This window comes from Sparassis crispa (genome assembly GCF_003851025.1).
Source record: "Sparassis crispa DNA, contig_000004F, whole genome shotgun sequence".
Taxonomy (NCBI): Eukaryota; Fungi; Basidiomycota; class Agaricomycetes; order Polyporales; family Sparassidaceae; genus Sparassis; species Sparassis crispa.
The window spans coordinates 843,449-866,448 of NW_020939751.1; the positions used below are offsets into that span (position 1 = coordinate 843,449).

The 23,000-nt window shown below is 53.8% G+C and overlaps 9 protein-coding genes and 1 non-coding gene across 10 annotated transcripts; 5 read left to right on the forward strand and 5 right to left on the reverse strand.

The window, feature by feature from the left end:
* Positions 1-596: 596 nt before the first annotated feature.
* On the forward strand, positions 597-2,963 carry SCP_0502870 (hypothetical protein; the record flags this gene model as incomplete). Its single annotated transcript, XM_027758352.1, has 11 exons — positions 597-838; positions 894-905; positions 960-1,022; positions 1,075-1,103; positions 1,155-1,276; positions 1,330-1,360; positions 1,415-1,445; positions 1,500-1,598; positions 1,655-1,887; positions 1,936-2,169; positions 2,233-2,963. The coding sequence occupies 11 exons, from the start codon at positions 597-599 to the stop codon at positions 2,961-2,963; spliced, it is 1,827 nt and encodes a 608-aa protein (XP_027614153.1).
* A 2,667-nt stretch (positions 2,964-5,630) lies between these two features.
* SCP_0502880 (hypothetical protein) lies at positions 5,631-6,617 on the forward strand (the record flags this gene model as incomplete). The annotated part of the gene is made up of 2 exons (XM_027758353.1): positions 5,631-5,745; positions 5,809-6,617. The coding sequence occupies 2 exons, from the start codon at positions 5,631-5,633 to the stop codon at positions 6,615-6,617; spliced, it is 924 nt and encodes a 307-aa protein (XP_027614154.1).
* A 1,205-nt stretch (positions 6,618-7,822) lies between these two features.
* SCP_t0502890 lies at positions 7,823-7,893 on the forward strand. Its single transcript has one exon. It is a non-coding gene; the product is annotated as a tRNA-Gly (tRNA).
* Positions 7,894-8,149: 256 nt separating this feature from the next.
* SCP_0502900 (Probable guanosine-diphosphatase) lies at positions 8,150-9,877 on the forward strand (the record flags this gene model as incomplete). Its single annotated transcript, XM_027758354.1, has 3 exons — positions 8,150-8,270; positions 8,327-9,389; positions 9,445-9,877. The coding sequence occupies 3 exons, from the start codon at positions 8,150-8,152 to the stop codon at positions 9,875-9,877; spliced, it is 1,617 nt and encodes a 538-aa protein (XP_027614155.1).
* A 185-nt stretch (positions 9,878-10,062) lies between these two features.
* Positions 10,063-11,062, reverse strand: SCP_0502910 (hypothetical protein; the record flags this gene model as incomplete). Its single annotated transcript, XM_027758355.1, has 2 exons — positions 10,063-10,535; positions 10,588-11,062. 2 exons carry the CDS (start codon positions 11,060-11,062, stop codon positions 10,063-10,065), a joined length of 948 nt encoding a protein of 315 aa, XP_027614156.1.
* A 410-nt stretch (positions 11,063-11,472) lies between these two features.
* SCP_0502920 (Nucleolar protein) lies at positions 11,473-13,316 on the forward strand (the record flags this gene model as incomplete). Its single annotated transcript, XM_027758356.1, has 5 exons — positions 11,473-11,677; positions 11,730-12,571; positions 12,621-12,738; positions 12,803-13,170; positions 13,224-13,316. 5 exons carry the CDS (start codon positions 11,473-11,475, stop codon positions 13,314-13,316), a joined length of 1,626 nt encoding a protein of 541 aa, XP_027614157.1.
* A 324-nt stretch (positions 13,317-13,640) lies between these two features.
* Positions 13,641-16,960, reverse strand: SCP_0502930 (K(+)/H(+) antiporter 1; the record flags this gene model as incomplete). Its single annotated transcript, XM_027758357.1, has 11 exons — positions 13,641-14,078; positions 14,129-15,293; positions 15,352-15,490; positions 15,545-15,593; positions 15,645-15,745; positions 15,798-15,813; positions 15,872-16,311; positions 16,362-16,562; positions 16,613-16,708; positions 16,759-16,834; positions 16,889-16,960. 11 exons carry the CDS (start codon positions 16,958-16,960, stop codon positions 13,641-13,643), a joined length of 2,793 nt encoding a protein of 930 aa, XP_027614158.1.
* A 619-nt stretch (positions 16,961-17,579) lies between these two features.
* On the reverse strand, positions 17,580-18,142 carry SCP_0502940 (DNA-directed RNA polymerase III subunit RPC10; the record flags this gene model as incomplete). Its single annotated transcript, XM_027758358.1, has 5 exons — positions 17,580-17,616; positions 17,675-17,681; positions 17,738-17,818; positions 17,881-17,968; positions 18,035-18,142. 5 exons carry the CDS (start codon positions 18,140-18,142, stop codon positions 17,580-17,582), a joined length of 321 nt encoding a protein of 106 aa, XP_027614159.1.
* A 1,001-nt stretch (positions 18,143-19,143) lies between these two features.
* Positions 19,144-20,204, reverse strand: SCP_0502950 (hypothetical protein; the record flags this gene model as incomplete). Its single annotated transcript, XM_027758359.1, has 2 exons — positions 19,144-20,022; positions 20,073-20,204. The coding sequence occupies 2 exons, from the start codon at positions 20,202-20,204 to the stop codon at positions 19,144-19,146; spliced, it is 1,011 nt and encodes a 336-aa protein (XP_027614160.1).
* Positions 20,205-20,839: 635 nt separating this feature from the next.
* SCP_0502960 (hypothetical protein) lies at positions 20,840-22,397 on the reverse strand (the record flags this gene model as incomplete). Its single annotated transcript, XM_027758360.1, has 2 exons — positions 20,840-22,117; positions 22,167-22,397. 2 exons carry the CDS (start codon positions 22,395-22,397, stop codon positions 20,840-20,842), a joined length of 1,509 nt encoding a protein of 502 aa, XP_027614161.1.
* Between the last annotated feature and the right edge of the window lie 603 nt (positions 22,398-23,000).

The following is a 23,000-nucleotide window of genomic DNA, read 5'->3' on the forward strand; positions in this document are numbered from 1 at the left end:
TCCGGAGAATCATACTTACAGTTTGGGGTGACTCACGCAAATTATCCGTCGCACCTGCTAGTGCTAAATGTCCATGCGCATCAGCATCGGCAAGGCAGCTAGCAGGTGCCAAATACTACTGAAGAAAGTTCTTCGACTCTGGCGAGTTCCGTACGCGCCACCGATGCGCGCAGGCTTGTCTGTCTGCGATAATTTACCCGGACTAGGGAGAACGGTTGGAGGACGGTCACATACTGATCAGGCAAGATCGACCTGCTTGACCAGTGCCGAGCCAAACGCCCAGTGGGACGTGTTAGTAGCGCATCTTGACTTGCTGCCGAAGTGTGTCAGCACCTGAACTGTCCTCGAAATCGCCAAAGCCGACGAGGAAATGCATCCAGCATGCAGGCTGACCGGAAACGTCGTCTACGAGTGATGGTGGCAGGTGGAAAGTCGTGAACTTGAAGAAGGTCGATGCTTCGCGTGGCGTCTTGAACGCGCCTGCCGCACCTCAATTGTGTACTTTGTGTCCATTGCCTCAGAAAGCTTGTGCACCTCCAGGTTATCTGGATACACCAGGCATAAAGTCACACAGCCTTTCAGGCTTCGTCCACGACATGCCACCAAATCCCCTTACGCTCAAGCAGAGACTTGCAGCACTATCCGCCACTATTCCTAACGCTCGCTCGAATTCTGACCGTGCACCCCAATCTTCAACTACGAAAAGGCGGCCCTTCTTTGGCCAATCTTTGGGAAAGCGCAGTGCGCAAGTCGACGTTCTCCAGGGTTCGCAATATGGACACGAGAAAGCGCAGGAGGTTATGAGCAGGATGATATTCCAGGCAGGGGTAGACTATGAGTGAGTCTGCTAGCCTACTCACGAGCTTGTGACACACGAACAAGCATCTGCCTAGGACGAGACCCATGTATGTTAATTGTGCCAAGGTGATAGGACAGCCAGAGTGACGGCGGCTTAACAGGGTCGTCATGAATGCTTCAGCTCTGCCCGATCCACGGGAACTTTCGTATGATATCCTATTGGAGTGAGTGACAATTACCACACCTTATTGTTTACATATTTCGATTGTGGTTTAGTCGCATCATGGCCTACCTCAACTTATACGGTGAGTAGCAACCCTTCGCCTCACCAGAACCATCTCTGATCCTGCTTGCAGTTGAGTCCGACTACACAGTCGTCTTCTTTGCTGCTGGTGGCCGTCACACTCCCGGGTGGAATTGGGTGTGGAAGGCATACAGGAGTCTAAGTCGGAAATACCGCAAGAATCTCAAGCGACTGGTTCGTTTCTGTTTGCTTCGCTTATTTCCTTCGAAGGCTCATTCCTTGGTTAGTATATTGTCCATTCAAATTTCTTTACAAAGAGTATGTTTCCAGCATTCACCGCTTGGGAACGCAAGACTGACACAGATCCATCAGTGCTATTTTCCCTGGCTGGAAGCATCATCAGGTAAATATTTCGTCCGACTGGTAGATGAAAAATGTAGCTCAATGTTAGTGTCAGCCCTAAATTCTTTCGCAAGATAACTTATATAACAACACTCTCTGATTTGGCATACCATGTACCACTTACGCAGATCGATATTCACCCTGTGGTATACCGGTGCGCAGAGTGCTTTGACGAGTCTTGGATAAAACCTGACGTCATTTTAATCAAAGAGAAAACTTGAAGCACGAAAAGCAAATAACTCTTCCTGTGATTTCCCACGCCGACCTTTTTGGAGTGCCTTTAGAAGAGCTCATGGGATATGAGGGTGAAAAGAGCGGTATCCCAAGGGTCGTCAAGGACTGTATCCAATACCTCCGTCAAGCTGGCCTTGAGGAGGAAGGGATCTTCCGACGGTCCCCCAATTCGGTCATGCTCAAGCAGGCTCAACAGGCTTATGACCGAGGTTAGGCGTCTTTATCAATTCACCATCGTATTCTAAACCCGTCCTTAGGGCATGTGGTCTCCCTGGAATCATTTGCGGATCCACACTTGGCGGCAGTCCTGCTGAAGAAATACCTTCGGGATCTGCCCACTCCCATATTTGTGGAGCCCTTTTACCCCATAATTCTGCGATGCCCCGCACCAACCGACGACAGCAACGACCTCTCTAGTATCTCCTACATTAGGGAGAGCGTCTTACCTGGATTGCCGCGTTGCGCATATATTTTGCTCAGCAACGTTTTGCGTGAGTAGCCGGTCCATTTTTCTCCTAATGCTGTTTCGTCCTGAGGTGTGTAATTTCTCACAGAGCTGTTGCACGAGGTGTCGCTACGTTCGGAGATCAATCGAATGGACGCACACAATTTGTCTGTAGTCATTAGTCCCAACTTGGTGTCGAGTCCGAACCCCCTTCGAGACGTCATGATGTGCTCGGTCCCGAGCACATCCACCACCATCGGCCCGGCTGCTTTCCCACAAGCGCAGCCGGCGGAAGGCAAAACTACCCTCGGTATGGTGATCAAGCTCTGCATCCACCGGTACTACGAGGTCTTCGACGAGGTGCAGGACCGCAGCGAGGCGGTGCCCCGCCACCTATTCGTGGAACGAGACGCGTCCCCATCGTCGACCTCAAGCCCCCGCACGGGTCGGAACCGCGACAGCGTGTATGACGACGACGAGGAGATCGACGACGCGATGCTGGTGATGCCCATCGGTCCCGACGGATCCGGCGGTTCGCGCGGCAACGGCGGTTCCGAGGCTCGCGGGGTGCAGGCGAAGGACACCTTCGGCACGCGGTCCGTGCATACGACGTACGGGGCGAACGGCAACGGTAGTGCGTATGCCACCGTGAACAAGGCGCGCTCGATGATCAGCATCGAGAAGGGGGGGAGCGCGCGGAGCGGCTCCATTACGATTGGGAGAGGGACGACGAGGAAGTCGTCGGGCGCGGGGGTTGAGGCCCTCGGGATCAGTGCTGCGGGATTTTTCACCGCGCCAGAGACGGCTCCGCCGGTCCCGTCGCTGCCTGGGAGATCATGAGATGGTGGCGGGTTGTTTCGACAGACTCGTATCCATACTGTGGACTTTATTGGCTTGCTTCATATCCGTTGCTGGTTCATCTTTACTACTCCTCTCTCTTCAAGGAATTTATTGACATACTTGTACATGTGCGGTTCCGTGGACCTGCTGTTCGGCCATTAATTATTAATATGTTTCTTGCTGCTAGCGCGCGATGATGTGATTGGCGGAGTCATTGTCAGCCCAAATAAGGCAAGCGAGGTGTTGGTGACTCAAGGTATTAAAATATTGCAGGGACCACACGCGGTTTCCATGCACTCTTTGTCCCGTTCCCTCATCCTCTGCAGTCACTCAACTAGCCCATGTCTGCTGTCGTCTATTTTTTTTTTGCTCTTCAGGATCTCTTGCTTGTTTTCTCTGCTCCAGGATCTACTATTTGCCAGGAAACAACCAATCATAGGGCGTGGAAACGGTCTTCCTCTTTCGGGAGGCGCGGACACTTGAGGCGGCGTCCCCGACAGCGTCGACGGGGTAAGCGCGTTGTGAACTCAGTTCGACAAACTTTCGACAGAAGTCAGCGCGCTGAGTACAGCTCAATACGATATGTTTGCCAATATTGTCATAAGGTGCGCACTGCCTGTTGGCAATTTTAATAGTAGGCGCCGGCCTTTCTCGCGTACGGCGTCGACAGCAAACGCTATGGCACTGCCTCTGGCCTCTGGAAAGCTTTTGTTTTCTGAGACGGCTCGCGTATGCATCATATCATCGCCTTCGCAGTTTGCACGTCGGATCTACATTCCGAGGTGAGCAGGCTCTTGTCTTTCTTCACCCAATGGCGTCGTGCAGACCCAGCTTCGTGATTATTCCATGGACAGCGGACATCATGATTGCCCTCGTTCTGGAGCTCGACTGCTCCTCTGGTCGATGCGACAGTGTACACGCAATCAGACAACTTTCACGGTACTGGTCGAACGTCTGAATCGGCGCTCCGCTGCCGGCCCTAGCTAACCGCCCGCGAATCTGGGCTCTGGAGGTCGTTGCCCTTCCTCTGCGCCCTGAGCACCTGCTGCACACTGCGCCGCGCGATAGCAAGGTCTGTGTGCAGCGGTCCGCGGCCGTCTTAGTTCCTGGCCGAGGGAAACGTGCGCCTCTGATTCGTCTACGCGTAACTGTCGGTGGTTTTGGGGTGCAGTTCGATGGCTGCGGCGGTCCTCGGTCCGCTGCGACGGCCGAAAACATCGATATCGATGTGCGAAGGGCGGACAAGTGCCCTCTACCCAGTGTCAACCGGACGCTGAGCGCCACGACATTCCTCTGGAAGCGTTCGCGATAGCTACCGTCGTCCAACCATACGTGTTGGCCTGTCTGCGGGCGCAGGCAACGTTGGCAGACCCGCTGCGCAGTTGGTTGACGTGTTTAATTGCGGGGATGACGGACAGGTGCGACGCGCTGCGCTGGCCGTTAGGACACTACGCGCAGGTCGTCGAGGTCAATAATACCGGGAATGAAGAAGATCGCCGGATTTGGGAGGGGAATATTTCCTGACTCCGCGCGCAGGGGCGGGTCCGGGCGGGAGTCATCTTTTCTGGTCCCAAATGCCTTTGCGACGAAAGTGACTCTGTGGGACAGGAATTCTGCGAATTCTTTCCTGTGATAGACATGTTCCTCGAATTTTACTACGATACCTCTCAGGGCAAAATTTGCTGTGTTGGGCTGGGTTTTCCAGTGCGGACAGGCGATGCCCGGACGAGCGCCTCTGAGATTGAAAAGCTGTGAAAAGTTGCTAGATAAAGAGAGCGTCGAGTCAGATCATCTCCCCGCCCTTCTGCTTTTCACCCACCACATCCCAACGTCCTCGAGCAGCGTCAACACTGTTTGAGGCGCGGAACTGACTCAGAACATCGTGAGTCCATATTTCCTCCCAATTGTGTCGTCCGCCGTATTCGCTGGCGTGTCAGTCCGTCCAAAGTGCGTGCGGTGCCGTATCACACCACAATGTTTGCGAGCACGTCGGGACCGTGTATCGAGTCGAAGCCATATGCTTCGTTCCGCAACGCGGACTGCGCATCGCCGCCAAATTGGGCCGCACATCGTCCCGATCTTGGTACTCCACCCGTGGCAGTGTTTCATTCGCCAGAAAGTGTCCCGCGAACTGATTTCGAGTCGTATTCGACGGCGGACGTTCCTCATGGCCAAGGCATTGAGAGCTCATCACTGATTTCGCCGCCATCGTGTTCCAGACCAGATCGCCGGTTGCCATTGTCGCCGGTTGAAGCTCTTCCCCCTACACCCCAACTAGCCCCAGCCTTGTTTTCGTACCAGAACCTTACCAATTATCAACGCCGCCAACATGCAGCGTCCTTCCCTTTGAACGTGTTGCAATCTAGCGACATTCCGGGCCCATCAAACTACCATGGTTCTTTGCGCAAATCGCCTCTTGAAAGTTACTCGCTTTCAAGCTCCAGCTCCTCTCCAAATGTCTCGATAAATTCCGCTCAGCCTCGTCCTCGGACGACCTACCCGGTCTTTAATTCCACATCAGCTCTCGCTGCTCATCATGGAATCCCCCAATCGCTCCCACCTGTGCCTCGCACTACTCGATATCCACAGCAACCCCTTAGTTCGGAACCTATTCCTACTTCGTCTTCAGAACCCGACTTTCCTTCTTTGTGCTCTGATTACTTGACCATGTTGTCACAAAATCCCGAGGAAAGGGAGTCTACTGCCGCCGAGGCAGTAGCACCTAGACACCATATGTCTGCGGATGAGGTCGCAGTCAATGCGTTGATGGATGTTCTCCAAGGTCTGTTTCAAGCACCCTCCGAGATCACTAGACAACTGACGCGACTGCGCAACGCGGACACAGCATCCCCCGAGTTCCAAATGGGACACGACTTCGGCGAATACCTGACGTCGCCAATGGATGACTCACCTTTTGACGAGTTTCTCACAACGCCCGATGTGGGTAGCTCCGACATTGCGTTTGATCTCCTCACGAGTCCCGCTATTGTCGACGATGCGGATGACTTCGACGTCGGCTCCGGCTCTCTATTCGGCGGCGATACCGGGCTAGGCTTGAACGTTGCCTCCCTGACTGCTTTTAAGAATGCCACCACCGTTTCGTCAGCATCTTCAGCATCTATCAATCCTCTCCTGAATCTCGATGGCATGTACACGATGCCTTCGCCGTCAACACCCGCTCTCGATCCATCATCACTCCACCCTTCGCCCAGAGTTCAGGCTCTTTCCGCGACGTCGACCCCTGCTCCTGGTCGTCGGAAGAACGGGCCTACGGGTACTCGGAAGAATATCATGCCCGAGTTGCTGGTGCCTATCGACGCTCCCATTCAATCACGCAAGTACGTTACACCGTCGGCTACCTCCCGAAAGGAAGTCCCCGCCGTCTTTGCGAAGAAGCGTTCACTCTCGCAGGCGTTCGGCGATGACGAGGAGGTCTTGCTCGCGCCGTCGGACATGGATGCCATCGAGGCCAAGCGTCGTCAAAATACTCTGGCTGCGCGGCGCAGTCGCAAGCGCAAGCTGGAGTACCAGCGGGAGTTGGAGATGGGCATGGAGCAGGAGAGAGAGGAGAAGGAGATGTGGAAGGCGCGAGCGCAGATGTTCGAAGCGCTGCTTCGCAGCCACGGTCTGGACATCCCCAAGTTCGAGCAATGAGCGCTTCCACTTCGTCTGTCTTCCTTTCGTGTTCATGTGCTGACGTTGCGGTCGTCGCTGTCCCCCAATACCTTATGTTTTATGTTTCACCTATCTAGGACCCATTCGATCTTTCGCCGCCACCAACAGTGCAGGTGGCCTTCGGTACTCCGTGTACTTGTTATCATCATCACCATTCCCCACCCACTTGCCAGGAGTATCGTCGTATCCCCATCCCCAGTCGTTGCATATACGCTGCACGCAAGAATTTCTGTATGTTTACCATCCGTTCCTAATGTCATTGCGGTTAGCGCATGACTTCGCATTCCCCTCCACCGTCGGTCCCTTACGTCTCGATACTGGCTATGCCTGTTGCTACGTACCTCTAGAACTAAAGAGAGGTAGAATCCCAATACATTGTTGTTGTACAATCTGCGAGTGCGCTCAGTGAGAGTGACTATATGTGTAGGGATATCGTGCAGGTGAATGCATGGTTGGACGGTAAACGTGCTCTATTTTCGGCTCGATACCGATAGAGTTGGGTGAAAAGAACAAGAAAAAGAAAAAAGAAAAAAGAAAATCGGGAAAGGAAGAACAGATAGCGCGGGTTGTTGACGCCCTGCCAAATTTCGCGCACGGTTGTATTTTATGTGGTGTGCAATGAATGATACGGGCATTTTTTCCCTTGCTAGAAAGGGGATGGAGCGAGGTACCTGACCATACTATCGTTGCCGCAGTAATGCAATCACGATTGCAACTCTGTCACCACTCCTTCAAATTGAGCCCGTCTTGCCTCAAACATCTTCAGGTTGAATACAGGACATATGAAGTATCTTCTGTGTGATTCCTGATTTTTTTCGTGAATACGAGACGGAACGCACCGAAGAGGCTCGTTCGCGTGCAAGAACGCCGAATCGATCACAGATCGTCACGCCTGCCGGCATGCCCCTGATCATGCGCCTTTGTTGGTCTCTTGTCGGAGTTTAAATTGCCATGCCGTCACGCCTGAATCACCCAGACTTGCAATTCACTGTCTTGACACCCTTCCCCTCTGTGATTTATCTCCGAGTTGTGCAGTCAAAGTATCTGGGATCATGCAAATTCACTACATATTTTTTCCCGATTTTTAGTGCAGCGGAATGGCGTGAGATCGCGAAATTGCACAACTAGTCCTGATTGCATTACTGGGTAATGATAGTATTGTATTCAAAGTCTCAGTACATTGGGCATTAATGGGGTAGTGGTAACCTGGGTCGTTGCCATCGACCCGCCGGGGGTTCGATTCCCCCTTAATGCATAACGGGGTTTGAAAAAAGATTTTTCGTTGTTAGTTGGAAGAGCGCGCGCGTACCCTCAGGAGGTCGAGAAGCTTGGCGCTTTCGTTAGTCTTTACTTCCGCTTGTATGCGAAGTCCTCGCTCGACTCTCGACCATCCTCTCGGACACTCATCCTCTATCACCTCCTCTCACCTAGGCCTTAGGCTGCGCAAATTTATGTTTTCCCCCCGGAGCAGTAACTACAACAGGTTGGAGGGTGGGATGGGCCCGAGCCGCATGGGCGGCGGGCGGATATTCGCCTGGAAGAAGTTCGCTATAGGAGCACTCGTCCTCATCGCGCTTGTGTGGGCCTTCGGGCCTCGCAAGGGTGACATCCTCCCCGAGAAATACATGCCTTGTGAGTTATGTCGATCACTGCGTGTGGAGAATCACATCTAAACGTTGACGCTACAGCAATCCTCCACCCCAAGCCTCACCCGTCCATGATTGACTTCGAGCCGCCACCGCCACCACCACAGGCCCCTGCGAGACCTCATACTGACGAAGATGAGGACATCAATCCCCCACGGCCAGCCGTGCTGCCCACAGACCCTGCAAGCGATCCCGACCTCTCCAAGACGGTGCACTGCGCCGCGCCGTACAAGCCTACCCTGCCGCTCGTGCAGTACGCGCTCATGATCGACGCGGGCTCGACGGGCTCGCGCATCCACATCTACAAGTTCAACAACTGCGGGGCGTCGCCGACGTACGAGTACGAGGTGTTCAAGATGACGCAGCCGGGGCTGTCTGCGTTCGCGGGTCGACCTGCAGACGCCGCGCAGAGCCTCGATGTGCTGCTCGACGAGGCGGTGCGTGTCGTGCCCGAGGCGTTGCGTTCGTGCACGCCCGTCGCGGTGAAGGCGACCGCGGGGCTGCGCCTGCTTGGCAGCGAGGAGAGCGCGGCGATCCTCGCCGCAGTGCGCTCGCATCTGCATGAGAAGTACCCGTTCAGCTTTCAGGATGCGGACGGCGTCGTGATCATGGATGGCAAGGATGAAGGCGTGTATGCGTGGATCACCGCGAACTACCTCCTGAATACGATCCGCGGGGACTCCCTCGCGGGCACGCCGTCGTACGCAGTGCTGGACCTCGGCGGTGCGTCGACGCAGATCGTGTTCGAGCCTGCTTTCGACTCTGCGAAACCGGACTCGACACTCGAGGCGGGCGAGCACAAGTACGACCTTGCGTTCGGCGGGAAGACGCATGTACTGTACCAGCATTCGTACCTCGGCTACGGACTCATGCGTGCGCGTAGCAGCGCCCATCGCTTGGTAGAGTTTATGGGCTCTATGAGGGGCACAGGCAGCGGTGCCAACGCGACGATTGCCAACCCGTGTCTTGCGCGGGGTACCGAAAAGGCCATTGAGATCCAGGACGATAGACTGAATGACCAGTTCTCCGTGACCATGGTCGGCCAAGACGTCGGCTCCTTCGAGGCATGCAACCGCATCATCGAGCTGGTCATGGCTAAGGACGCGTACGTTTCCCGTTCTCACTCTTACTCTCTCCTGATTCTGACCCCTTCACCACAGCATCTGCGAGGTGAAGCCGTGCTCGTTCAACGGCGTATACCAGCCCTCGCTCATGGAGACGTTCCCTTCGGGCAAGATCATGCTACTCTCCTACTTCTATGACCGCCTCCAGCCGTTTCTCGCCGCATCGTCAGCACTGGCGGATGCGCCCATCAACGTCTCCACCTTCGCCGCGCTCGCGGAGACGGTCTGCCTGGGCAAGTCCGCATGGACGGAGCACTGGGGAGGCAGCCAGGCTCTAATGGAAGAGCTCGCGGACCGCCCCGAGTGGTGCCTCGACCTGACGTTCATGCATGCTCTGCTCCGCCTCGGGTACGAGCTCGACGGCACGCGCGACGTCGAGATTGGGAAGAAGATCGGCGGTACGGAGCTCGGCTGGTGCCTCGGTGCGACGCTTGCTATGGTAGGCGCGGAGCTCAAGTGCAGAGTATAGAGTGTAGAGCATAGAGTCTGGACGGACTTCCGACGTGCTACATTCGTTTGAGCTGGATTATTATTTATCTCTCGGGCGATACCAAGGACCGTAGAAAGTAGTATTCTGTATTGTTTAATGTTCTCTACCATGCTACAACGAGTGCATACAGGTATGCATACATACACCTGGACAGGAGATATCTTTCAAGGATCAAGGTTGTTTGCCGGGCCACCGCGGACCTCTTCATAAGATGGCAACTGGTCATCGTGATCAACAAAGTCACCACTGCTCAAGTGTCCGACGTGGCCTTCGACTCTCCACGCCCACTCATTGCCTTCCTTCCAGCGGAACAAATCACCTCCAAAGTTGACGTCAAAGTTGTTTGCACCCTCGACGCCGATGGCGGCATACACGTCGTGCTGCGCGCGGGGCAGATACACGCCTGTGAACGCGTCCCGGAGGCGCACGCCGTTGTGCGTGAAGAATACACCACTATTGGAGAATTGGTAGCCGCATCCGATTGTGTCGCCCGGGGTGATGTGCTTGAGACGATCTGTGTAGTCGCGCACACCGTAGGGGTCCTCAAAGAATTTGCGGAAGTCGTCGAGGTGCAGGCCTACATTGAGTCTGTCCCAGCCGGGCAGGCGCCACTCTGGATGAGGGCGGCACGTCGTACCTGTTCAGAGATTGAGCGGGATGGTACAGCGAGGAGCGGAAAGTGGGTTCACCGACGGCGATGATCCCGTCCATCTTATGGATGAGAATTTCGTAGTATACTCCTGACTTGCCCTGGATGTCGTAGAGCCCGGCCAGAAGAGGCAGATCGCTCAGGAGACACACGTCCATGCATGACTTCTCGGTAACGACCTTGACAACACTTGAGCCACCCTTTTCGCTGCTGTTCTGCGTGTTCCCAACAAAGCGTGGTGAGCGCGGCCACTGGAGAGTCCATGTGCGGCACCCTTCGGCGTCGATACGGTCGACAATGTGAGAGGGCAGCAGACGAGGTGGCTCGGGAGCGTTGCGGGCGCAAAAGTCCAAGGCTGCCTCGTATTCATCCTTCGTTGCCTCGTTAAGCAATCCGAATGTATGTGATCGTTCGGGTGCTGGTTGCCAATGGGGCGGAGGACCGGGAGGAGGGGCATACAGACCTTGGGCTGGTGTAGGTGCGCGACGAGTGAACTTGGAAGTGAACCAGGACATAGTAGTGGTTGCTGGTTGGAATGAAGAAGTAAACAGTATTTTACAGCCCAAGAGAACATAACCTCTGGTCCTCTGCATTACCAGGACGATGGACATCGCAGATCTTGCTGTGCAGCTGTGTTTTTCTGTGCATGTCTGCAAGAAAACAAAGACCGGGATCCAAGCATCGCACTGTAAGTAATGTCAGACCACGTGAATCAGGGCCCAGTCATTTTTCGATGCAAGAAGAGACCTCCCTGCTCTAGGTGTGCGCTATATTCTGAGTCTCAGTGCCCTGAGTCCAAGTCAAGCCTCGGGTCACAGATCCGATCTCGACGAGTGTTGACCACGTGACAGCGAGTCTTAAGCACGGTAAAAGTTTCGATTGCTGAACGACGTAGGCTCTTCGACGGCGCACTCGGGCTCTTACCATGATCACACACGCTCTGTTCGAAACTGCGTCTGGCTATGCTATCTTTGAGGTCAAGCTGCAGGAGAGCATCGGCGCCTTGACCAAGGCAGTCCAGGACTCCATTGACGACCTGGCGAAATTTGGAAAAATGGTCACATTGATCAGCTTTTCACCATTCAAAAATGCCGCTCATGCCTTGGAAAATGCGAATGATGTCTCAGAAGGTGAGGGTAATTTTGCCCCTACAGTGGTCATCGTGAACTTGAAATATGCCAGGTATCCTGAATGACTACCTAAAGTCGCTGCTCGAGCTCAATCTGTCCAAACCTTCAAAAAAGTCATCCGTCAATCTTGCCGTATGGGATGCTCCTTTGGGAAGGGCTATCAGCACCTCGCTTGGTATCAGTTGCACCAACGACGAGACCGCACAGGACATCCTCCGGGGTATCCGCCAGCATGCGCCAAAGCTGCTGAAGGGCCTGCAAGCGGACGACCTCACGAAGGCACAGCTCGGCCTGGGGCACTCGTACTCGCGCGCGAAGCTCAAGTTTAACGTGAACCGGATCGACAACATGATCATCCAGGCCATCGCGCTGCTCGACCAGCTCGACAAGGACGTCAACCTCTTCTCGATGCGTATCCGCGAGTGGTATGGGTACCACTTCCCCGAACTCGTCCGCATCGTCCCGGACAACTACCAATACGCGCGCGTCGCGCAGTTCATCGGCGCGAAGGAGACGCTCACGGAGGAGAAATTGCCGGACCTCGCCGTGCTTCTCGATGACGACGCGACGCGTGCACAGAATGTGCTTGATGCCGCTTCGGGCTCGATGGGCTCATCCCTTTCCGAGATCGACATGCTCAATATCAATGCTTTCGCGATACGCGTTGTCTCGCTCGCTGAGTACCGTAAATCACTCATGTCATATCTCGCGGAGAAGATGAACAGCGTCGCGCCGAGCCTGACCGCACTTCTGGGCGAGCGCATCGGTGCGCGCCTCATCAGCCACGCGGGCAGCTTGACAAACCTCAGCAAATACCCCGCGAGCACTGTGCAGATTCTTGGTGCGGAGAAAGCGCTCTTCCGCGCTTTGAAGACGAAAGGGAACACACCGAAGGTTCGTACCCACCTGGATCGTAGAACGCGATCAACTGATGCGCGCACAGTACGGTCTTATCTATCACTCATCATTCATCGGCCGAGCAAATCCCAAGCACAAGGGTCGCATCTCTCGGTTCCTTGCGAATAAATGCTCAATAGCATCGCGGATAGACTGCTATTCAGGTATGTATTCGCACTTGGCCGATTTGCATATCCCTTTAAGGAGTACAATATCTATACATAACAGATAGACCATCCCCGCTGTTTGGCGAAGCCATGCGACAACAGGTCGAGGACCGACTGAACTTCTTCGAGACGGGTGCACCGCCTGCCAAAAATGCAGACACAATCCAGAAGGTGCTCGATCAGCTCGCACAGCTCAACGATGAGGACGAGGATGAGGTGATGCTGCCCGCGGATGAGGAGCCGGCGCTCCCCCTCATCGAGCCGACGCCCAAAAAGGAGAAGAAGAAGAAGCGGAAGAGCCTCGATGACGAGATGGACGTGGATGAGGAGGAGGGGACGCCAGTCAAGAAGCAGAAGCTGTCGAAGGAGGAGAAGAAAGCATTGAAGAAGGAGAAGAAGAAGGAGCTGAAGGAGAAGGAGGCAGCCGAGGTAAGTATCGGCACCCTTCGCAGGTTAGTCCCATTGACATTTGTGTGCAATAGGGCGAGGAGCCACCAAAGGAGAAGAAAGAGAAGAAGGAGAAAAAGGAGAAAAAGGAAAAGAAAGACAAAAGGGAGAAAAAGAGCAAGGAATGATTTCTTCTCAGTGGTGTGCTGGTATGTTGGTTGTATTCCTTGGCTGTATTTCTCCTTGCTTTCGGGTTTACTCGACACTGTTTGCATGTTACTTATGCCATCCTACACGTATGATTACAGCACCTATGCTATACTTTACAGAGAAAATCCTTAGAGCACCTGCAGCCGTTGGCAAAGGTAAGAACAATATTGCTATGGTACACACGTCGTGGCCGACGCATTCATGTCGTGATGAGGGGTATCCAAGGGTCCACCTAACTTGTAATTCGTCGCGGTCATAACAGTCGTAAATCTCATCCCTGCACCGACCTCGCACCCAACCACTCAGTCGATAGGTTCGTTCGCCGCCTGCAGAACGAGAACACCGGCCTGGCATCCCGACACGATGAGTGCCGTCGCCACGTCGCCAAGCGTCTTCTTGACCTCGTTGCCAACGCCGCCATGTTCGTCCGTGATCTGCTTCAGCTCCGCAGCATGGTTCTCCACCGCAAGCCTGCGGGAACGCCCCGTAATGACCAGCGGTCTGCGGTGGCGCTCCTCAGCTGCCCGCGGGAGATTACTGGCGTAGTCTACGACAGATCGCAGGGGAGTCGTCGTCCGTAGTTCGGTGAATTCAACTCGGGACAGTGCTGCAGAGAATACGCTGTCGGGGACGGGTATATGGCTGGCGTGCCGATTCCATAAGACGTTGTCAGCGGTTTCGGACTGGAGCCGTGTCTGTGTCGTCGCGTTGCCATATACTGTGTCAGGAAACAAGGTGCTCTGTAGAGACAAAATTGAGCACCGGTGAGGTAGAAATGAATGAGACATACCGTGTTCACTGTCAACATGTTCTCCCGAATATTCGCTTCAGCAGCACGCCCATCGGCGTCAAGATGCGCAGCTTCCGGCTTCTCGATAGAGCTGCACCGCGCGAGGTCCAACTCTTGTCTTACTAGTCGTACGACGGTCGCGGAGACGCGTGGGTGTGCACACAACTGCACGACGAATTCGAGGGCCGCACGGTCGTCCGGGCCACCGAAGAACGGCACGAAGAGGTGGTACCCGCAGCTGGTGGTGCGCTCCCGAGGATAGTGCCGATCGATGAACAGGGCAACGTCAGTACTGCACTGCGAGAATATGCTGCGCACGAACTGCGCGTGGAGTACGGACGTAGACTTGTCCACCGGCGAGGTCGCTCTGAAGAGCGACTCAAACGGATTGTAAGGGTTAGGGGAACGCGCCGCCATTGTGTCCAACACGTTCGCGTCGGACCCGGCGGCTTGCGTTTGGTCGGAGTTGTACTGCGAGGGAAACCATGGCACAAGCACGAGCTGAGATTTATTCCTCAGCGCGTGCTCTGCTACGCTAGATGCTAGGTTGTCATACGTGACGATAGCGAGATCCGGTTTGACGGTAATACCGTTCAGGTCGCCAAATGTGCGGTATATGTTCAGGAGTGGGTCCGTGTTGACCATATCCGGGTTTGAAGACTTCATCACTGCGGATGTGCGGTCGGAGAGCTCGATCAGGCGGAGGGCATCTACCGACACGCCTTGCGATGCCTCGTGCCGCAGAGGCCTCACCGTGATATTGGTTTCTGATGTCGAGAGGGACTGTAAACCTCCCTTCTCAGCGTACGCCGGAGGCGGCGGCTGGAGCAATTGTGTGAGCGCCATCATACCCGGGAGATGCTCGATCCTGTCCAAAATGACTGTAAATCGCGTCCTTCTATCCAGCTCATCACTGCCGATAAGCTTCTCCTGAGTAGAAGCTGCTTCAGACCTCTCCGCAGCTGACTCTGGACCCTTCGGAATGGGATGATGTAGACCACCGGTAGCGGAGACACGGATGCGCTTCTCAGGCGGGTAGAGCTTAAGGACAGCGGGTGTAGTCCAGAAGGTAAGAAGGATGGCTTCCAGGACAAACATAGAGAACACGCGCGGCGAGAGGACGCCTGCAGAAAGGCCCACGTTCAGGACAATCAGTTCCACCAAACTAAAGTGAGACGAAGATATCAATGGAAAATCACGGCAATGAGGCGACATGCACCTACCCCTTGCAACTCATCAATGATCCGATAGTGCTTGCTTCGCGCCATGAGAAGCCAACAAACCTAGCTGCAAGTGTACATCCACCGAACTTGCCGGTATATGCGAGTGCGCAAATCGCAATAGTATATCCCCAAGTGATACCTAACAGCTGCGATCTCAGCAAAAGCGGCTCGTAACTGCGAAAAGAACACTGACCGTTATTTAAAAGACCCAAGTTTGTGTTCAAGCCTGAGAGGGTGAAGTACTGAAGTGGTGTAAGGTATTAATTTGGGAAGCATAGGAGCAAGACACTGACAATGGGTAGGAATACTATCGATACCATGTCTTCCAGCTTCTCCGTCAGAGCAATAGCCAACCCACCTTCACGGGGGACGATGAGACCCGCCAAAAAAGCACCTGAGAACAGATATCAGCTGAGCGCAAGGGGGGCGCACCAAAAATGTATTACCGAATATAGCTTGGACCTAGTAGATTGAATGTCAGCGCAATGAAGAGCAAAACAGATGTCGAAGATGTGCGCACCCCAATGACATCAGTGAAGAAGGCTGAACCGAAGAGCAGGAGTACCGTAATAGTCATGAAGAACATTGTGGGTCCGTTCTCAATAGAACCTGTTCGCCTCGCCAGCCAATATATGATCTTCCTGACAGGAAATAAGAGAAGGAGTGCCCATCCTAAACAGCAGAGTAGGATCCACAGTGCCGTCAGCCCCGACCCAGCGTTCACTAAAGCGACGCTCAGTGCAAGGAGCGTCCAGCCAACGATGTCGTTTCCTACGCCAGCAGAGAGTACGACGATGCCAACCGTGGTGTCCAGCAGCTTGAGCTCCGTGAGGATGCGGCACAGTACGGGGAAGGCGGTGATCGAATACGCTACTCCGGTGAAAAGCATAAAGTTGGTGAACTTGACGCTCTGATCTATGAATGTGTGATACAGTGGAACGGAAAGTGCCGCCCCAAGACCTACAAATCGGATCAGATGGGCACGGAAAACCCAAGAATCGTAGACTCGCCGAAAGGGAGAATCATGCCTGCCAGCGCGACGACAGCTGACATGCGGGCGTTGCGCTTGACAATAGCGCCGTCGATTTCCAGGCCGACCAGGAATAGGAACATGCAAAGGCCAATATTGGCCACAAGCGAGAGGTATGGCAGGGACTGGGCGGGAAAGATATGCTGCGTAAAACCAGGTATGCGCCCAAATGCAGTTGGCCCTGTCTGCAACGTTACAAGGTGCCCAAGCCGCCCAAAAAAAGATACGCACCCAGCAAAATACCTCCGATAATCTCCGCGATGACCCTTGGCTGCTTCATCCTCCGAAGGAACAAGGAGAGCAGCTGGGTCATTAATAGGATTACTCCTGTCAACGCAATCAGTGGTGAAGTTGAAAAACATGCACACAGCACTCACCGAGCTGAATGATGAATAATCGCAATGGATCTGAAGGGTTGAAATCCGAAGGGTCCTGTCCGTCCAGCAGGCCACCCTAGACATCAGGATCAGTGCCTACGACCTCTGGCTGATGATGCCATGACCATACTTGCGACGCAACCGCTCTCTTGCGATATATAGAACGGGCGATCCCCAGGATAGTCGTTGAGAACTCGCCCATGATGGTAGCGCGAAGCAAGACGATAGCGTTAGGTACTGTATGTGGCCACCTTTAGCAGAGAACTAAGCGGCTCGGAACTTAAGCGAGTGGTGTACTATAAATTTAACCGGAATATGATATCTGGTCTAGTTGTGAGGGAAGCAGATGTGGTGCCGAGGGCATTGAGATATGCGCAGAAACATTTGCGCAAGGCCAGGGAAAGAGCAGCGCGACCGGTCTCAGTTTTCGAGAGTCTGGGCATTGAAGTACGCACTAGGCACTAGGCGCCCGGATTGGCGCTTCACGCTCCGACGTGAAGGGTAGTAAGTAGTAGCTGAAGGGGTTTTATTGAAGTATACAATACAGTTGAACAGCAAATGACTACTTCCCCCATTGCAGCCGGGCAACCAAATTTAACACAATCACCAGCCCTCAAATTCGTGGTCCTCTCCTCCGCATTTGTATCGTAGAAATGTACGAAATGTTGACCATCGACGCAGGAATGATTATCTCATTTCCGAGCTCTGAGGGAGGGGCGCGACTACCCGAGTTGGACGACGGGCGAAGTATGCAGATTCTGCCAAATACATCGGCATGCGAGACTGTAGACCTGGAACGAACCAAGTAGAGCGTGTGCAGCCTAGTTTTCTCTCCAATTATGCGCGCACGCGGCACACCTGTGGACAAAGCGGCTCGCAAATCAATTCCAGACGTATATTCCGATGAATATCATACCGATAGACTGCAGCCATAGTTATAGGTCAGTTGCTAACCGGTACAGAAAGCAACAGAACGTACACGTCGTCATTGGTTCATCTGCGGACCTGATCTGCAGTTGGTAGAAGTACGCCTGGCCATGGTCACACTTAGGGCATGTCGCTTGTCGGCATTCGCAACGAGGTCAGAGTCGTAAACGCAGGATAACATGTCCTGAAACGCACCACTCGTCGAATCAGCATGTTTCCACATTTCGTCGCCACCGAGCACATCGTCGACCTCCTTCCGCTTCAGCTTCGTTCTCGAGGTCATCTGAGAGACACAGACATCAATCTCCATTGTTGCTTCCATTCTTTTACACATCGAGTATGGACGCACCTGCTTTGTGATCGGGAATTCGTACGCGCATGTGTTACACGCCCACTTGTTGTATCCCGTCTCGGCAGAGATCACAAGTAAATTCGCACAATTTGGACAGAAGAGCATCCCGAGCGCCCTCCCCAGATATCGTGCCCGTGCCAAGCTCGTAGGCGAAGAAACGCAGCTGCAAAGTCGATCTTCACTGACGTCCTCGAAGATTTTCGTAAGATTCGGATCTCTGCAGACAACCCGATATGGTTAGTCTCCTGAAGACAGGTAGATACTCTGCTTCAGCCTTCGTTCCTCAGGATATCCACATCTGACGATATGAAGCATCTTAGTGGTTGTTTCGATACCCCGCCGGCCTATTGAAGATGTTCATCTTTATCGTCGACCCGGTCAAATGGAAGTCTGACTGGCCGTACAGACATCATACTTGGGGAATAACGACCAAGGTTGCAATCGAATAATATACAAGAATGGATCAACCGTTGTAATACTAGGCAGAGCGAGTAGTAAATGACCATGCACAGAGGCAGACAGGACTTTGAAGATGAACAAGCATGGATAGGTCAGGTCAAGTAGGGATAGGATAGATGCATAGACGGGAAGACAGTCTAGGCTTCTTCACGGTGAGTCCACCAGATAAAGGAAATGAATCCACGAACCACGGTCGATACCGGTCAAGGCGGACAAGCATATGAGTGACGGGAGCGCAATTATTTCAGTCTTTGTCTAGCCGTCGATAGAGCGGCCGTAGAGGGTCAAAAAAGGCCACTCATCTTTTAGTTTATGACCGCGATGCAGCTCCACATTCGGGAAGATCTGGGTAAGAAACTGGACTAGCGGTTTTACTCGCGCCAATGGTATCTCTTTGTACGGGATCACCAAACGACGCATGGCGGTTGAGCACGTTGAGGGTTGCAGCTCTGAAATTGACTGCTGTGGCGCTGCGGCGACGTCGATATCCCCACAAGACAGGAATGACAGCTTCGGACAGCGACTGGCAAAGTGTTCGAGGGTGTATATCGATGGCTCCCGTATGTTATTAGACAGCCAGAGACTTCCTATGAAAAGTTGTTCCAAAGCGGGCCAGGACGTCGCCATGGCGTGCATGTCGCTGTCCACTATCTCAACTGGTACCAGAGGGTTGAGAAAACTGAGGTTGACGGTTCGAAGTCGTCCAAGGTCCAAAGAGGCTTCATAATGAACCCAAAATTGAGAACAAGCGGAGGCTTGTCTACAATAACCAGTAGACAGCCCCTGCATGTAAGATGACGAAGCAAACCTTTGAAAGGGTAGAGCAGCTGGAGACATTCGGTCCATTGATCCCAGTTATAGTCTTGGAAGGTCACAGAGACCTTGAAGAGGCTGGGTGATTTGATATGATGCAAGAGATGAGCGATCACCGACGCACGACCGCGGACCGAGAATTCTTCTAGTCCGTAGAAACCATCCAGGAGAGGCCCGTCAGATTTCCCTGCTCCGGCCAAGGCACAAAGCTCGAGGTGAACGAGTGTCGGCAGGGGACCGCAGCAACGGATTACTGCAGATGCCGAAACGTCACCCACGATTCGCAGATCCTTGAGAAACGTAAAATCGGCGACAGCGGGCAACGACCGCGAGTAGCAGACATTTCCAAGTAGTTCCAGTTCAGAAAAAAGAGGAGCCTCAGAGCCCAGGACGTACAGAGCGTCGCGAAAGGAATGATCCGGTGTGGCCCTCTCTCCCGTCCGTGTCTTCAGCTCATACGTCACCCGAACACGACGGAGCGATGGAGTGATGAAAGTCAGCAGGCAACTACCAACCGCACGCCGCGCCTTCCAATGAAGATCGACCAATGAGGGAAAGAGGCGACGGTGCCGTGCTTGGAACGTGAGCCGATCGTACACGGAGGTACTGATAGTATACTTCGTTTCGTGTTCACCAACGTGTAATACCCGAATGCGGGAGGCATAGCTGTAAAATCTCTCCCATCGGGCTTGGAGTATACATCCTCGCAGAATCTAGAATCACACTTAAATTCCTTCCGATAATCGAAATGCGCCAGACATACATAATGCGATGGACTGTCCTGTGCGAGATTTGGGCCGATGGTCTTCAATAAGTGGAGGAAGTCCTCTACTTCCTCCCACAAGATGTCTAGAGCTGCATGACTGAACGCTTTGCAAACTAGGGCCGAATTCATGAGCGCAGGACGGCTGCGGTGTAAGTGGCCAAAGATCTACAGGAGAACGTCATTGTTGTCCAGGAGAGAATATAATGAGGGTGGAGAAGACATTTGGGTCAACTAGAACGTGAATGAATGCAGACTGAACTTGACTCGGAATTACGCGTGTGGATGTTGTGTGGATGACGGTTTCAAGCGGGTAGTTTAAATATGCGGCGCCACGTGACTGATCGCGTGTCCGCCGCCACAGTTGGTGAGAAGGAACGACAGGTAACTAATAGAGGCTGTATCTATGAGCCTAGGTTGCGCAGCTGAGTGGCCGAGACGAAAGCCACTCAGCCTTCCCAATGGATTTAATCAAATTAGTTGTATATGAATGACAATGGACAGAGCAATCGTAAATGACGAATACGCACTAATACACGCATTTTGTACTTGTACATGTATAAAAAGAACACACCAGTCGGACAAAGCACGGCGACGAACAGTAGACAACAATGTGGCAAACCAGAACATAACTCGGAGAGCAAGAGCAAGTACGAGATTCGCGATAAATCATGTCCGATGGGAGCATTTCCCTCAGATAGACACCCATCAAGTTCAGTGACGGTGTCACTTAACAGCCAGATGCTGCACCTGAACGATGCAGGCCATTATGATTGACTTTTCCAGGCAGCCCGCAGCCTAGACATGGCAGGGAATTCTGAATTGTGATCCTCTTCCACGGCGCCCGGGTAGCGGCACAGCCTAAGGTCTAAGTTCGGGAAGATACTGTCGAGAAAGCGGGCGATCTGTTCCTCATTCGTGTCCGGGATGAGGTGATACGGGATTGACAAGTCCTCCAGGCTGGCAAGAGATGGCAGGGGGCACGACGGGGACGGGGGTGGGAGCGGCAGGAGCACATTGAGGGGGTTGAACTCCAGGCAAACGAGCCTCGGACAATAGCGGGCGAATTCCACGAGGGAGAGCGCGGACGGACTCATAGGCATGCTGTTGCTGCGCAGTTCCACGGTGAGCTTCTCAATATCGCGCCAAGCGCTCGCGAGGTCGTGGACATCGCTGTCGGTCAACTCCGCCGGTGGATGCTCGACTTCGAGCTCGACCTCGCGCAGTCCGTGAATATCGAGGAGAGGATGTATGAAATCCATGAGATGCAGGTCAGACTCATCGTTATTGTGGAATCGGAGCCCGAGTTGGCGGAGTGAACCAGCGAACTGAGAGCTGAGTAACGCAAGGCATTTGCGCCAGTCATTCCAATTCCCGCCCTCCGGGGTGAAGCAGATGCCCGCCATGCGAAGGCGAGGCGACGTCACCGCACGCAAGAGCTTGGCTAGGGTCGTGGAACTGCCCGTCACCCACAACTCCTCCAGATTATCGAAGCCACCCACGAAAGGCGCGTCGTTAGCCTCGGCTCCCGTGAAGTTGAACAGCTGCAAATTGACAAGCTCCTCCAGCGAGCCGCAGCAACGCACAACCTCGGATGCCGATACAGCACTCGCAATTCGCAGTTCTCGGAGCCGGGTGAAATGGGAGATGGCATAGAGCGACTCTGAATGAAAGATAGATGCATCCAGATGTAGTTGATACACGAATGGGGCCTCGGAGCTGAGCGTGCACAGCGCCCTCCCCAACGTACGATCTTTCATGGCAGGCCTTTCTCGCATGGAATACGGCGGCCCGTATATAATCTCCACACGATGAAGAGATGAGCTTATGAAAGCTAGCAAGTGTGTGCCGAACGGATGTACTGATTCCCACGAGAGGTGGACCAGCGCAGAGAACACGGGCTGCCGGCGTGCTCGGAAAGTGAGTTCGGAGTAAACCGAGGGGTGGATGGTGAGGTTCTCCTCGACAACTGTCAAAATTCGTACGCGACGAGCGTAGCTATGGAAGCGCTGCCATTGTTCTTCGGATATGTATCCGTCCAGAACCTACTCGCGCGTTCAGTCTCTTCCGGAGGACAACAAATGACAGGCCTACATAAACTCCTCTACCGTCTTCGTTTTTATCCTCAACAAGAGATTCCCCCAAGGTCTTCAATAAGGGCACCGGATCATCGAGTTTCTCCCACAAGACATCGACGGCGTGAGGAAAAAACGCTTGGCAAGCCCGAGCTGAGTCTGCGAGCGAACGAGGAGTGTCCCCCAGATGTCCAAATATCTCCCGTAAAACATCTGGCTTGGACACTAAGGGATGCGGGTGCGCAGACATAATCAATCTCACCAATGCGAGTTCAAGTTGCAGGTTTGTCTTTGTGACGGCTGGGCTGTGACACCAGTGACGAGTCGCGTCGATCACGTTATCATCCCGGCAGCCGCCTGCCGAGTCTTGCCCGTGTGTGGAAGCTTTCCCAGGTTCGTGCATTTACTTTCACCTTCTCGAAGCTCCAGTTGAGCCGCAGGCTCTGTTCCGAACAACATTGGCAAAACTCGCTGTACAGCAGAATCTCGGTGCAGAGAGGGGAGAACCAGCAGAATGCTGGACGTCCGGACGCGATCGCCAACGTCCTCCACCAATTAAGTCTACCCAGTTTCATGGCGATGGCAGTGGCGACTCTTTCCGAGTCTCCACAAATTAAACGCAGAACGATGACGCAAACACCTCCCACGACTTCGGGGATCTCAGGGACGTGCCATCTTATCCCAAGGACGCGCAATGAGCCGCAGCTATGTCGTTATCTACACCGCCCGGTGGCTTTCCGTCTTGGAAGGTTGGTGGCCTGGTGGCCGGGCGTTGGGCCGAATGTTGTGGGCCACCTCACAGATGTATCTGGTTCGCTCGGCGGTGTGACTGACGCGCGTCTGGGACAGGAAC